This window comes from Symsagittifera roscoffensis, chromosome 9 (genome assembly GCF_963678635.1).
Source record: "Symsagittifera roscoffensis chromosome 9, txSymRosc1.1, whole genome shotgun sequence".
NCBI lineage: Eukaryota > Metazoa > Xenacoelomorpha > Acoela > Convolutidae > Symsagittifera > Symsagittifera roscoffensis.
Window position 1 is genome coordinate 8,502,506 of NC_087070.1, and position 15,836 is coordinate 8,518,341.

Here is a 15,836-nt window from a genome sequence, read left to right on the forward strand (position 1 = left end):
ATAAGTTTTTTTTCTGAAGACGGTTGGAACGTGATTTAGTTTTATTTATTTACAGAGATTGTGTACACAAGCTTTCAATTTAAATATATGTGCCTCAATTGCTGCAGCTGCAAATAATATGATGATACAACGGTATTCATGTTGTTTCTGAGTGGCAACTTTACTGCAACATTTAGAATTTGTCAAACTGCTATACTCTATGAGTGAGAATCTGATAAAAAAACGTAGCATCAGCAATTCATAAACAAGAATAGCAGAACATTCAACTGAAATTTTTTTTTCAAGCAAAAACAAAACTGAAGACTGAGACTTGTACAAAATGAAACTGACGTTTGTTTTTGCTGGCAAATAGTCTTGAAACAAAAAAAATTTGCCCTGAGCAACGAAGTTTTAAATGTTTTTTTTTTCTAGCTAGGAAAATTTCAATACGGTAAATCGTTGATTCCGCAACTGATGTAGTTATTACCTAATTTGCTTAACAGCTCTGGTAATTTAATGTCAATTATGATTAGTAAAAGCACATCGAGCAGGTTTCTTTACATTTTCTTTCCCAAAAACTATTTGATATGAATTAAGGGACCGCCGGAACACTCAGGGCGCTTCCCTGATATACGAGTTCATACATTGATGTTAATTTAGAAAAACAACCAAATTGGGATTTTCAATAAACAGTTTTCAGATCGACAGTAAAATTTTCCACTGTTTAAAATTTAACTTTTCAACCAAAATGTATCAAAATCTATCAACAGCAAAATTTTACCCCAAAAATACAGCCTTTGCAAGTACAAAAAACTAATTACAAAAAAAACAACTATTCAAACAAAAAAGATTTAATGGCTATTGTTCGACTGCTCTACACAACTTTTTTTGATTGTTTTTTTTTGTACTGACGTTTTGCAAGACCTTCTGTTGGCAATCTTTTTGTTCATATTGTACTTTTGCTTAATTTTCAGCAGTTTAAATTTTATTCATTTCTTCTTGCCAATTCATTCTGATGCAAGAATAAAAATTCTATCTTGAAACCAGATACGCATTCAAATTACAACACTTCTAATTTCTCATGCATTTATGCTGTTGCTTTTTTGCAGAGTAGCTTAGATATTATTTCTTCTGATATTTTGTGTTTGGAGAGACACTTATCAACAAGCTAACAATATGGCAGAATTTGAGAAAACGCAACTCTTTGAAATCTATTCAGAGCTGGTGAGTGCCCTGTGGATTTTAAATTTCAGTTTATTGATTGGCTATCAAAACCCGCGCTTAATAGGCAGGATTTTTTATCAGATTTTTTGTGAGTCAAAACAATTAGCCGACTTTCCATTTTTAAGAAGCGTGTTACAAAAAACAAATCGCCTTGAATTTTTTCATCTGACATAATCAAGTTTTTGATAGAAAGTTGTCCTAAAATCTGAGTTAGATGAATATTTTAGCATTTAAATTAATAAGTTAAGCAAAGGTGCGTTTCCATAGGCACGAAACATTTCTTAAATTATCTGTTTGATTAGACATTTTTCATTGAACACAAGTTTTATTAACCTATTGTACTTTTTTCCATTTCGAGTAACTTTGGGTTTAACCCAGTTAAATATCAATTAAACTTTTCGAACCTTAAAAAAATTGAACTTGAAACAGCATTCTTTGACCCACAGGTAGAGACTGAGTCAGTATTTGCATTTTACCATTGCACTGAGGGGGAGGCAGATATGCTAGAGACGACCGGGAAAATAAAGTGCTCAAGTCTGATGGGTGAAAAAAACGACACGTTAGTACTTTTCCTCTTATCATTTTTTAATTGAGAAGCTAACTGTAAACAAAAAATTGTCGACCTAGAACCATTCAAGTTGGTTAGTACTGTTTTTGCTTGGATGTAACATCCTTCTTCTTAACACGACCCAAATTACAGTGGTGGCAAATTTCCCGGCAAAGGTGAAAACAAATGAAAAAAAAATAGCAATAAAAAACCTTTCATTTCAGCAAGCCTTTTTTTCAAAGGGTTGCCCATGTTTTTAAAAATTTCGTTAACTATCTAATTTCAGTCAAGCAGTGCCAAAGAAATATCGTACAAATGAATCAATCTGTATTTTTTTTCGACTTTTTTATGTTTCTTATAGGCTTCAAAATGAAAAGAAAATCTCAAAGATATGATTTTTTTAACAAAGGGTGTCACAGAGATTTTTAAGTTGCTTTATTTTAAAGCGTCTGCTATCAAGTTGAAACCAATAACATTTCTGATCAAGTTCTTGAGCTAAAATTTTTGCTCTTGTAGTAATGAGAAAAATAGTGCCCTTGCTTCTCCAAAAAATGTAGTATCCATAGCTTTTTAAATGATTAACTTCTTTTTATCACGCAATTATGTATAATTATTGATTCAAGGGAGCTAACAGTTCTTCTATAACTGTTAAAAACATAAAAAGCATTTTTCGGATTCTACTAATTCTGTAAAAGTGTAGCCTCAGAATTGATTGAAAACAAAGCGTGCATCCGTAATTATTGAAGATCCAATTGCGGTCTTTATTTAGACAGCAGCAGTGACTACAACTCAAATTAAAGTACTCTGAGAGCAAAAACAGCTCATGTTATTGGTCTCAAACTAGTGTCTGTTTTTCCCCAGCTGTCTTAAATTGATGAAGATTTTGACAACAACCTTTTAAAACCTTTTATCAGCTCATACAATGAGCTATTCTAAGTGAACACAAAAAGAACGCAATTAATTAAACGCCATACCTGAAAAACTCAATTGCAGTAAATTCTGCATTAACTAAAATAAAAAAGAAGCGCTGTTCTTACAATTTTTTTAATCTTCGAAAGTCCCTCACAGTTTTCAAGCAGCTTTAATTGCGATCAACTCAATTTGTCCCAATTTTGAAACACATTAAGCAACAAAAACTTTTCTTTGAAACCAAACAGGGAAAATAATGCAGAAGGTTTTTCTTTTGCTGACTCTAAAATTTTGCTTTGAACTTCAAAAATGACTCCAATAACAAATTTCACTATTTCAAGGAAACGAAAACAATTTTTTTTGGCTGGAACGTGTTCTAAATGTATTAAAAAACTTTTTTTTGTAGAATTCAAAAAACTTCTTTTAGCTTTAATCACAAATTAATTTCTAAGCAACTCAAATCCATTTTTCTTAATCGATAGTGCGTATATGGCAAACTTTTAATGACATTTTCCTTTCATATCCTGATTTGCTTTCTTATTGGTAAAATAATTTGAGAAGGCAAAACCTAATCATACGTTTCTTGACAATATGAGGTCATTTGAGCAGTTTTCGCTTGCCTCGACTCATTTTGGTATGATTTCTGCGCCGGTTTAATTCACCGCTTACGTGTAGTTGAACACATTTTATTGCTCGGTTATTGTCTCAAACCCCCTCGAGCTGACATATACTAGGTTTCAAAAAGCAAAACATCAAATTGAACACTTTAAAATGGATATTTGCATGTTAATTTTCTCATATCTCAGGCCAAAATTTCATGCATAAAGCTCATCTTGACATTGGTTTTTTCAATTTAATGATTCATCATAGTATTGTGTAGGTGTTCCATAAAAATTGAGAAAGAGTATTTTTAAATTTGTCTTTGTTTTTGTTGATATGATGGGAACAAAAAGTTTTTCCCATTTTCGAAAACTTTTTTTTAGTTATGGAATTACCTTCATTGTCAAAAAGAAGAATAGTTTTCAAGATGTCATGGACAAAGATTTTGACACTTTCATCAAACTTCCCAGAAAATGGGTAGAGGACCAAGATCTCAGCAATTTTTGGACTATTACTCATATAGCGATCGATGGTGATGATGAAACGACACAACTAACAATTGAGGGAAAGAAACAGTTTTTGGACATTTCAGATGCAGACTTTGTGGCTCGGGGTGAACGAAATTATCCAGATGTCGATATTTTTTTAGTATGTCTTGAAATCAAGTAATCTCAACGTGTTTTCTAGTTGAGGTCCCAAACCTGCATATTCATTTTGGTGGACTTCAGTTGTTCTAGAATGATTACCAGACTAATACCGAAGGAAAGTTTTTGGGTGCCTCAAAGATTGCTCTCAGATCATCGACTTAAAGAAGTTGTCAATGAAAATTTTCGAAACAGTAATGGGAAGAAATGGTTTCATGTTTTTGACTAAAATTGGCTACAAAAATGTTTTTAGAAGAACATTATTTCATATTAAACCGTAAATTTGTTCTGTTTGGAACATGAAAGAAACTTTGAAACAGAATTATTTTTTTATAAAGTTTGAGCTTTCTTTACAGCAAACTTCTAGAACGCTTGCAGTAAGTTGGGTTTTTTTCGAAGGAGTTTGTATAGTTTTTTCTATGCTCATGGACGAGTTAAGAAAAAATAGGTATCAGGACTCGCTTGTCCTTAGGATTTGGCCTAGTTACGGCAAAAAAAGGGTATGGTTGATTACTCAAATCAGGGTCCTATTTTTTTGCAAAAAAAAAACTTCAATGTTTAAACGACCTTTGATTCCAAAAAAATGGATCGTTCCGTGATCATTCTAGGCTAGTTGCACAGGCACAGTATGAGCTTGCCTAAATTAGTTGCTCTCAAGTAACCTCTGTCGCTTTTGTTATTTCGTTTTAGTTTTTTGCCAGTCCAAGCTATTACTTCCACTACACGACAAAAGAAAATGTGCAGAAGATAATATCCTCTGGGTTTATTAAATCTGGTAGCAACCACAAGAAATTTTCAGGGTTCGTAGCATTTTCATACTCAACCAAATACCAAACACTGTGTTTGTATTAGGATAATATTCAAAGATTTGAAGTTTCCTTTTTATTTGTTTGAGGTTATTTGTTTGAGGTTTTGCCAAGAGATTTCATAATAATTTTACAGCTTTTGTAATTTAAAATAAATTTTTACTTCTCACTGCCTACTTTTTAAAATATATTTTTTTACTTGTCAGTCTGAACTTTGGAAAAAGTGTAAGCTTATGCTCGGAGTGGACTGGTTTTTCAGACCATGATTGCTGATCATTACGAGACCATTCTGTGCACTGGATAGGAGCACAACTTTGTGTCTGTATGTTCCTGGATTCCAGAGACAAGTTTTTAAACATGTTAAATTTTGCCGGAACGATCAAAAAAAATGAAAGAACTTAACAAGAACGAAGGGAGCGTCCTTATTGCGGAATCCGCTTACATTTCCCAAAAAGCTCAGTTTAGCCTCGCCATGATTGAACTGATAATTGTTTATGGATTTTTGATTCATAATTAACAAGTAGAGATAAAAGCAAAAATAATTTTTCATCATATAGTTATTTGAAAATTGTAAAAAAAGGTTTTGAATGAATTGACGCTTTTTCTAGTACCAACACATTATGCTCGCAACGTGTACGCCGCAAAAACCAATTCAAGTTGAGGCAAGTCTAATGACAACTCGTTTTTCGTATATTCTTAGTTTTATCTATTGGTATGCAAAATATACCGCGAAATGCGAAATGCGACAACTCGTCAGGAGAGAATTTGTATATGACACCTCCTATATAGAGATCTATTAGCTTTATCCATTGGTATGCGAACTACGAAAAGTATTTAGAAATTTTTTGTTCTAAGCACGGCAAATTTCGACGATAAACAATAATTTAAGATTTATATCAAATGTTTGGCTGCAATTTGAATGGAATCTGAGAATTCAACGTTTCCGCTAATCTTTTCAAGTTTTGTGCAAAATTAACGAACTAATTCAAGAAATTATATTGCGTCAAAGCAAATTGAACTATTTTTAAGCCACATCTCACCACGGTTTGGATGAAACCGCATTTTTGGCTGATTTAATATTTTTATAAATTTAAATCGTGGATTTGTTTGAGCGCAAAAAAGGATTTGTTTGTTTGAAAGTCGGTTCAATAATGCAAAACATTGTTTCACTGTGAATCAAAAAATAATGTCTTTTGTTTTATTTCAGTGTGTACAAGCCGTGTGTTTGCATCACTGATGCTGATTTTGAAGCCGATACTAAATACATCACGAACCAGTGCTTTGGCAATGTAGAGAATGAAAAAAAAGAAGAAAAGTTAGTTGCATATATCCAGTTGCCGAAAAAATCAGTTCATGAGTACGCAATTCAAAACGGATTTGAAATATTGCGATATAAGTTTCGGCCACAGCGCAGGTCATTTGTTGTGACTACAGGAGCCGAACCGCTTTACTTGGACAAAATTGAGGACTGGGGTTTCGGATATCGAAACTTGTAAACTGTGTTTTGAGCTGCAACAAGAAATGATCACCATGAAACTTTGAAACTCATCGAAACTCATCATAAAAGACAGTAATTACAAAAATATTTTTGTAAAAGTTTCATTTAATTGCAATGTTTCTGTGTGTTACTGGTCAATTAGGTTGAACTTAGTTACAAAGGAATCGATTAATTTGTTAAAATTTTAGACCACCAAAATCCTTTATATTTGATTTCTTTTTGCTTTTCTTAGCTGTGAGATATCAGATAAAAAGTTGAATACCACTTTTTGGCAATTTTGTACGGGATATAATACAACTTTTTGGCGGGATATGATTTTAAATCAAATTGCCTTATTATTCATTTCCTTTTAGCAGCATTCATAATTAGTGACCATAAATTTGGACACAGTATAAAAATCAGCACTGTGCCAATTCTGAACTGCGTTTTGAGCTGCAACAAGAAATGATCACCCTGAAACTTTGAAACTCATCGAAACTCATCATAAAAAACAGTAATTACAAAAACATTTTTGGAAAAGTTTCATTTAATTGCAATGTTTCTGTGTGTTACTGGTCAATTAGGTTGAACTTAGTTACATCGAATTGAACAATAATTTAACAATTCGGGTATTTCGCTTTGACTTCAACGTATTCATTCGTTCATATTTCTTTTATAGGTCGTTGTGATGGATAAGAATGAACACCGTAGTAAACTAGATTGAAGTGACTAATTATGGCATCTTCCCCAGTAATATATGAGATTATAGGAGACAATTTGTCTACTTGATTGAATTTGAAGGATAGTTGTACGAAAATCGAGACTTGTGATTTGCAATTCGAGCTAGTCGTGAAATCTCACCGGTGAAATTCAACTTTCATATAACTCAACAGGTTAAACTTCACTTTGCTTAGGGCATATTGAATCTGTTTATTAAAATGACCAATATTTTTAAACAAAATTATGATAAAATTTTCACTGAAATTATTACAAACTAGCAGAGTTAAAATTGAATTAAGCAAATTATCTATGAATTTCAGTTTTGATTTTTTATTTAGTTCGCGTACCAGCATGTATGTGTTTGATGAAGTCAGTCTTCGTTGCTTTGATGCATTATAAGACTGATACACGGCTATAGCTATCAATGAGAAGAAGGTCGAGGGTGGGTAGGTTGTTGCAATTGCGCAATTGCTTTCTTCTGCTCAAATCTGGTTGCCACAATATTTTTCCGAATAATTTTAACACAACACCAATATCTGACTGAACAATCTGAGGGCAAAATTTCGAGGCTTCTTTGAATCAAGAAGCCACACAAAACCTCCCACAAAAGACCAAAAGCAACTTTGTTCCCAAAAAAGACAATCGCGCTAGAAAAATTGACCACTATCTCCATTTACTTAATTAAGATAAATTTGCAAAAAAAATTTTGCACGACGCAAAACAAAAATCTAAAGGAAAAAATTCAATTTTAAATCAAATTAAAAGGATTGAAATTAATCCAAAGTTTGATATAAACAAGTGATTACAAGTGAGGGCAACAAAGGAATCGATTAATTTGTTAAAATTTTAGACCACCAAAATCCTTTATATTTGATTTCTTTTTGTTTTTCTTAGCTGTGAGATATCAGATAAAAAATTGAATACCACTTTTTGGCAATTTTGTACGGGATATAATACAACTTTTTGGCGGGATATGATTTTAAATCAAATTGCCTCATTATTCATTTCCTTTTAGCAGCATTCATAATTAGTGACCATAAATTTGGACACAGTATAAAAATCAGCACTGTGCCAATTCTGAACAACTTCTATTAGCAATTTTAAGTTTTTATTTTTTCCAGACAACAATAAAAAAAATAAGACAATTTGTTTTTGCCTACGAACACTATGCCGTGTACAATGAAAACTAGCGTATAAACACCCCCTGAGATTTTTTTCACGAGCGTTAAGAATAAAACCAATATTACCGCTGCGAAAACACACAAGGTCAGTCGGAATTAAATGAATTCAGACTTAATAAACAATACACCAATCTTAATTTAAGCAGAATCAACCGTACAATATCTACCAATACCATTGCCAAGCGCGGATCGAGAGTTTTCTCGAGGGGGGAGGCGGATTCTCGAGGGGGAGGCGGATTTTCTCGAGGGGGGAGGCGGATCACTATAAAAACCTCATTTCGACCAAATTTTCTGCACCGCAGGCAAATTTTTCAATTTTCTAAAAAGCAGGCCAAAAAAAGCGTTTTTAGCAATTTTTTGGAAAATATTGACCAAAAAATTGCGTTTTTTCCGCGCGCGCTCCCCCCTGAAAGTTTGTATATATTGGCGCCGAAAATGGATATCTCAAACTAGTACAAAGGGGGGACCCTTTGGATCGGCAGGGGGTCGAATCACTGAGAGAGGGGGCCTCCCCCCCTAAATCCGCTACTGGCCATTGTCCATTTCCTCTAATTGAGTTACCGTAGATAGAACCCCTTTTTAGTTTTTGATTTTTTTAAAATATAATTTGCAGTTCAAAGATACTCTCAAATTAAACTTCAAAATTTTGAATGGGTGATGAAATTTGTATACTCTTAACCATCTAACTTAACATTTCCATTTTTTTTTCTCATAAAAACTGAGAAATGAATCAAATTAGACGTCCATCTATTGGAGTTGTCATTTTTTTTATCCTTAATTGATTATTCTGCTTTTATCCAAACACGTTTTTTTTTCTAAAAGATCAGCAATGGAACTTGCACTTATGATCGAAAAAAATTGATGCTGCCAGAAAACTTTGCTAAGCGTTAAAAGGCTGAAAACTTTTTTTGAGCGGTTCAAATCGAGACTTGTGATTTGCAATTAGAGTTTCTCATGAAAAACTGCTTGGTGAAATTCACATGGCTTAGCATAGCCTTCATGTTTCCTGTCCTGATCATTAGGGCATATCCAGTCCGTTTATTTAAAAGAACTTTAATTTAATACAAAATTCAGTAGAAGTACTTGTCGCAAAATAGCAACTAATTGTAATTTGGCAGAATTTCTGCGAATTTCAATTTTGGTTTTTTATTTAGTTCGCGTACCAGCTTCTATGTGTTTGACGTAGTCGCAGTTGATTTGATGCACTATAAGTCTAAACTATCAATGAAACGCCTGTAACTATCAATGAGAAGCGTGCCGGGTTGTGCAGATAGTGGCATTTGCGCAATTTCTTCGTTCTAATCAAAAATGGTTGACACATTGTTTTTCCGAACATTTACACAACAGCCATATCCTGAACAAGTTTTTAGAGGCGACTTTGACTCTTGTCGAACAAAATTTTCCCCAAGAGGTCAAGAAAAAAATTTGATTCCAAAAAATGACAATCGCGCTACGATCGCACTGTAAAAATGTTCAAAAACTAACGCTATTTACTCAATTTAGACAAAAATTTTGTGAAACATAACGTTTGTGGAGTGGAATAATTTTTACGTATGCTTTTTTATGTGCATGAAAATACAATATTTGAACGGGATCGCGCGCCAAAAATAAATTGGTCGCTAAAATCTTTCAAAAATGGTTTTTTGATCTAAAATTTCAAAAAAAAATGACCAAAAAAACTGTCGAAAGATCTCGGGGGCTTCAAAAATTACATCGTCGGGGGGATGATTATGTGAGGATGGGGGTTGGGTTATTGGTTATAACGAACAAAAAGGCAAATGTTGGGCAAACTCTGAAATTTAAGGGTTAGAAATAGAGTAGGCTGTACACTCGTTTTGCTAATATTTTTTGTCACTGATATAATAAGCGCAAAAATTCTTGCAAATTTCTGAAAGACGCGAAACAAAAAGTGGAAAAACACTCAATTTAATTCTTATTTGATGCTCTTTTTTAGTTCTAAATTTGATAAAAACAACGGACTATAATTTTTTTTTTCATTTTTCATTTTGTTGTTTGAGGGCAACATCGGAATCGAATAAATTGTTAAAATTCTAGACCCAAAAATCCATTTTGTTTTTTTTCTTCGTTTTTTATAGATGTGGGATATCAAATAACAAATTTAAATACCTTTTGTTGGTCATTCCGTCTACGGGATATAATTTTTAATCAAATTTTCCTGTTAAATTTGAAATTCTTGTTACTAGCTTTCGTAATTAGTGACATTATTTTTGGACAACTTTAAATAAAATCAGCACTTGGCCATTTCTTAACTTCTTTTGTTAGCAAATGTGAGTTTTGTTCATTATTTCCAGACAACAATAAGAAACTCTGGCATTTTTTGCCTAGAAGTGAACTTTTTTTCGTGTTCAAGTCTGACTTGAAACTTTTGTCGTGTTCAATGGAAACCGGAATACGGAAAAAATTGACAAAATATTTAAAATAACGTATCAAAAAACGTTGGATCAACAAACTGCCGGACATCATTTTTTAAATGGAAACCCCGCTCGATAGTTTTCTTCAATTTTATAACTGAGGTTTTCATTTTATCTGACTATCCGGTAATGTAGAGAGTTGCGCGGTTATCATGGCGAGACCCTGATTGCTAATTAAAGTATTGTAAAAAAACTTAACTATTTCATTAGCTGAGCTCAGTTTGATAAGCTGGGCACACCAATCGACTTTTTGGCTCTGAGAGCTCTCAGGAGATATTAAAACACTGAATGGTTCTTCGAACATTGACTTATCTCATTTTCAGTGGAAAAACCAGGGACGGAGTCAGCTCCCCTCCCCTCCCCTCAGGAATTCCACCCCCTCACCAACCAAAGTGTCCTTCTTTGGTGTTTTTGACATCATTTTCGAACGACCAACCGCAAAGTTTTCTACGCGCCAAACGCATTTTTTGATCAGAATTTTCCTTTTTTTTATCTGTTTTTTCCATCATTTCACCCCCAGCAGTTTCAACAATTTTTCAGCCAATCAACGTCTACTAAACAGTCCAAAGTTGATAGGTTTTCTAGCTTGTTTTTTTTTCAGACTTTCGAATAACGAAATAAATGAATTAAAAAATTGGTTTCAATAACTTTTGATATTCCGGTCATCCATCTGGCATGAGTGGTTTAGGCAAATTAATTAATTCCATCAATCTACGGAGAAAATTATTCAACCCATTTTTAGCAGTTTCTTGTTTGTGCAACTCGGGCTGAGCAAAATCATTTTTGAAAGAGAACATTGTTTTTCGGGAAAAACACTTTTCAAAAGATGTCTCAAAACAGTATTTTTCCTTTGATTTTCATTCTTTCGTCTACGGTTCGAAAACGTTTTTCAAAACAGGGTTTTCATAATGAATCAATTTCTTCGACAAAGAAGTTAGTTCCGGCTTAAATATTCCTTTTCAATTAAGTCAAGATAAAACTTTTTCTAAGCCTAAATTCTGTGATTAATTGACATTTTTAGCGACATAATAGTTTTTTGGATTGAGATTTTGAGTAGTTTTTTTCTGAAGTTTTATGAACTTTAAACCAGACACTAGCTCATTCATTTAACAAAAAAATGGTAAGGTTCAATTTTGCGAACAAATGGACTCGTTCCTTGGTGAAATTGATCGCAGATGCTCAACAATCATTGAAAAAGTTCCTAATTGGGGTGACTTTTTCTAACTGATAACCAGGGGTGGAATTAGTTGGGACGCGGGGGCGGACGCCTCTTTCCCTCAGGAATTCGACCCCCTGCCGACCCAAAGGGTCCCCTCTTTGTACTATCTCGAGATATCCATTTTTGGCCCAACGGATCCTAGAAATGTTCTAAGGGTGCCTTCGGCACTAATATATACTAATTATGAGAGGGAAGCGCGAGCCGAAAAAACGCAGTTGTTAGGTCAAAATTTTCCAAAAAGTGCCTAAAAAGGCCTTTTTTTTAAAAATTTTGCCTGCGGTGCAGAAAATTTGGCCAAAAAAGGGTTTCTTTCCTGCTTTAAAAGATGTCGAAAAATCAAATTTGGTCGATTTAAAAAAATGTTGTCAAACTTTCGAAAATCTTATGAAAACCTGCCCCCCCCCCCTCGAGAAAATCTTAGATCAGTCCCTGCTGATGACATAAGCAGAAATTGACAATATCCAACGATTATATCTTGACACTGTGAGAATTAAAACGTCAATTAAAACTGTTTTTTATAGTTGAAATTGATGTTGTTGAAGCGCCTTCTTCAATGAGTATATGATTAAAATGTATCAACAAACAGTTCAGGTCACGCGAATAAGGAAGACACATTTTAGCTGTACTACACCTCCAACCAAACTGTCGCGCTTGTAATTAAAATCAATATCAAACTCATTTCTATTTTTGCAAATAGTTTATTGTGGTTTCCTTTTATACTCATCTGATGACAGAAAAAGCATCAGCCATACAAAAACTGCAAATAAGTATGATTTTGTAAAAAATCTACAGCTCATAAACTGGTCAGAAAGTTGATCAATGAAAAACACTTGATAACAGTCTAATTACAGAACGTTAGCAAAAGAACAAAAAACATCAGGGAGAAAGTAATCTATGATGTGCTGAGTCACAAAAGCAAAAAAAAATACAGCAAATGAAATTGACCGAACGGGTAAAAATAGTCTGAAATATAATTTTAAAACATTTAAAATGCTTTAAATGTATAAAAAATTCACTTATGTATTTTTGACCAAACCTGTGACTGGTATTCAGAAAAAATGGGCGAGCGTTCATCTCCCGGGTTGACCTCCATACACCGAAAATGCTTATCATACAATTCCATACAACAAAAATCATTATCATACAATTCCATACATCAAGCGTATGGAGAATATACTTGCCATACAATTTTCATGCAGTTTCGAAAAACAATAGAAAAAAAATAAACCATTTCTGCGCTTTTTGAGAACAGTTGAACAGACTGGTGACAAAAAAAAACTATTTTAAATTTTTTTTTGAAAAAAATGCTTACCATACAATATCCATATACGACACACAAATTTTTCCAAGTAATTTTGAAAATTTGCCCCATATTTTTTTTGTTTTTTTTTTCAAGCGCAAATCCGAAAAAAAAATTTTTGCATGCAAAGGTTAATTTTTTGTGTGCATAACGTAATCCTGGATAATATTGGCTTTTTTTCTTTTCACTTAAATTTTTTTTTCAGAAACGCTGAAAATTCCTATTTCTTCTGTATGGCGTGTTTATGTATGCCTTGATAAATGTCTGATAATTTGAAATTTCACAAATTTAAAATAATTATCATTGAAAATTTTTGCCAAAAATTAAAAGTTTGTTACTTTTGTTATATCATTTGTGAAAGACAGTTCGAAGACAATTCAGGTCGTTTTCTATGCATTGCAAATGATAGACCGTCCAACCTTTGGTGCTTTGAGTAACCAAGGTCTTTGTCACTTGTGTTCGGTTGCAAACACAACCGAAAATTTGTCAGAAAATAAATTTACGAACAAAAAACAACTTTTTGGTTCATGGAGAAAATGCCTATCATACAATTTCAATTTATGGGAAAATGCTTATCATAGAGTTTTCATACAATTTTCGGTACATATGGAATTGTATGAAAAAAAATTCCCATTTAGGAGAATTGTATGATAAGCATTTTTGGTCAACCCGGGCTAGTAGATATTTCTTGATGACATCATCTCAATCACGAAATCTGACTGATTATTAATCTATAAAACTTTATCTGCATTGAGGTTCCATGTATCAAAATTGATCTGTCTGCATAAAATTTTAAAATAACTGCTTATAAAATCATAATATACGATTATAATCCAAAAAAAAATTGAAATCATTTTCAACCAAAATAACCGATTATAATGGATTGTAATGGGTTATAATCGATTGTAATGGATTAGAATGGATGATAACGGATTATTATGGATTATAATGGATTATAATGGATTATCATGTTCTTTGAGCAAGAACCTGAGTTTTTCAAAAATCTTTTCGTACAATTTAAAAAATCGAACGTTGCAATTGTTATATTGAAATATACATTTGGCATGTAAAAAAATTATATTGCTTTTTACTTTTTTCTTGACGAACGTTTCAACATTGTTATCCTATGTATTTTCCCCCACTTACCACACTTACCCCCAACTAAGTACCTCTTGACTCACTTTTGCCCCCACTTACCCGCCAGTCTCACTTAGTCCCACCATTCATTATTCCTCCACTTAGAACCTCTCCCCCCCCCAAACTAAAGTGTAATTTAACTGTTGGGGCTGGGAAGCGAGTTATGTCAATTTTAACCAGTTTCTTAACGCGGAAGAGATAGCCGCCCTCCCCCGCCCCCTCCCAATTTAAGCCTGACCACCTCCCCCCCCTATATTGCCCCTCTGTTTGCGTATGAAATTTGTATGAAATGGGTGGGGGCTGGGATGAGATTGAGGGGGGGGAGGGGGGGGGGGGGGTATTGAGTAATTGAGGAGTAGAGGGTGTTTGATGTCAGTGTGTGCGCGGGGTGCTGGGCTGTCTCCTTTTTGGGGGGCTGAGGGGGGGGGGGCTGCTTGATCGGGGATGGTGTATTTTTGGTCTGTTTGTTTTTAGCGTCGAGAAAACTTTTGAAATCTCTTGGAATAAGTATGAGGGAAATCGTTTTGCCAAAATTTCATAAGTTTGAGTAAATTTAGAAACCGAGTACGCCGTAAGGTCAAAATTTTGCAATTTTTGGAAAAAATTTGCGAAAAAAATTTGTTCACTTTGTAATCCTTTTTAGTTAATAATAATGGATTTTATTGAAATAAAATCAATATAGGTTTTTGTAAACTATTTGATTATTTTTTCTTAAGTACCTTTTTCAAAATTGCCTAATTTAAAAAGTCGTTATTGCATGAGAAAAAAAATGCAAAAAGACAGCCCATAATTGTTAAAATAGATCTGAATGCTCCGCTCCGATCATAGTCTTAAATTATACAGAAAAAAGTTTTTTTTTCGAATTAGTGTACTTTTTCTACGTGGTGTGATAAAAAAGACACTGGTATATTCGACAATCATAGTAAAATACGCCAATTGGAAAATAATTGTTATAAAAAATCGTAAATAATATTAGGAAAACATTTCGGAAACTTTTTCAATTTTTTTGCAAAATTTTTTAAGCTTTTGAAGTTTGTGATTCCCAAATTGGCACTAAAAACTCCAAAAACTGACTTTACTTTATTGAAACTTTACTTTATTGGAACTTCTCTATTAAAACTGACTTTACTCTTGAAGCGTGGAAAGCAAAAAAAAAGAAAAAAAGAAAAAGCCATATTTCAGCGAACTGTAATTGAATTGTAATAAGAACTATTTGTATTTGGCTTTTTTCACAAAGTTTTTTGCCAGTTTTTGAAAATAAGTTTTTAGGAATTGCGCTTGAAACCCATTAACATAAAATTAAATAAATGTTGTTTTTAAAAAAGGATTGAAGGTTGAACACTTCAAAGAAAGACAGATTAGATAAAATTTAATTCTCGAGAAAGCAGCCAAATCGAAAAAGCTTAAGAAGGGGTATTATAATGTGCTTTTTATAAAGTGAGTCAAGCTAAAACGTTTCGTTCAGTTAAACATTGCGTCCATTCCGACTGTCGCATTCTGACTTTTATTTATTATATAAAATATAAGAGATGGTGGCTTGATTATTCACTTTTGGTTATGTATTGACGATCGCATGGCATCTAGACCATCTGTTTTGTTTGGTGCAGTCGATTGCTGATTCATTTTGTTTTGCTCTTTTTATGCTGTAATTATACGCCAGC

The 15,836-nt window shown here is 33.2% G+C and overlaps 1 protein-coding gene across 2 annotated transcripts; it reads left to right on the forward strand.

Annotated features, from left to right (window-relative positions):
• The first annotated feature begins 997 nt into the window (after window positions 1-997).
• On the forward strand, window positions 998-6,387 carry LOC134854223 (uncharacterized). 2 transcript variants are annotated; one of them, XR_010164399.1, is made up of 5 exons: window positions 998-1,203; window positions 1,650-1,762; window positions 3,643-3,872; window positions 3,947-4,703; window positions 5,917-6,387. XR_010164399.1 is itself a non-coding variant. In XM_063870393.1 (5 exons), exons 1-5 carry the CDS (start codon window positions 1,156-1,158, stop codon window positions 6,203-6,205), a joined length of 825 nt encoding a protein of 274 aa, XP_063726463.1. In that variant the 5' UTR covers window positions 998-1,155; the 3' UTR covers window positions 6,206-6,386. The 2 variants fall into 2 exon arrangements, 1 of the variants encoding a protein (XP_063726463.1); XM_063870393.1 differs by having other exon boundaries at window positions 3,643-3,907; window positions 4,594-4,703; window positions 5,917-6,386.
• The last annotated feature ends 9,449 nt before the right edge of the window (window positions 6,388-15,836 follow it).

Excerpts from the sequence above, each read along its gene's own strand:
- LOC134854223 (XM_063870393.1), top strand. The coding sequence starts at position 1,156 with ATGGCAGAATTTGAGAAAACGCAACTCTTTGAAATCTATTCAGAGCTG. Across the intron at positions 1,204-1,649 it reads TTGAAATCTATTCAGAGCTG|GTAGAGACTGAGTCAGTATT; the intron begins GTGAGTGCCCTG and ends TTTGACCCACAG. Across the intron at positions 4,704-5,916 it reads AACCACAAGAAATTTTCAGG|TGTGTACAAGCCGTGTGTTT; the intron begins GTTCGTAGCATT and ends GTTTTATTTCAG.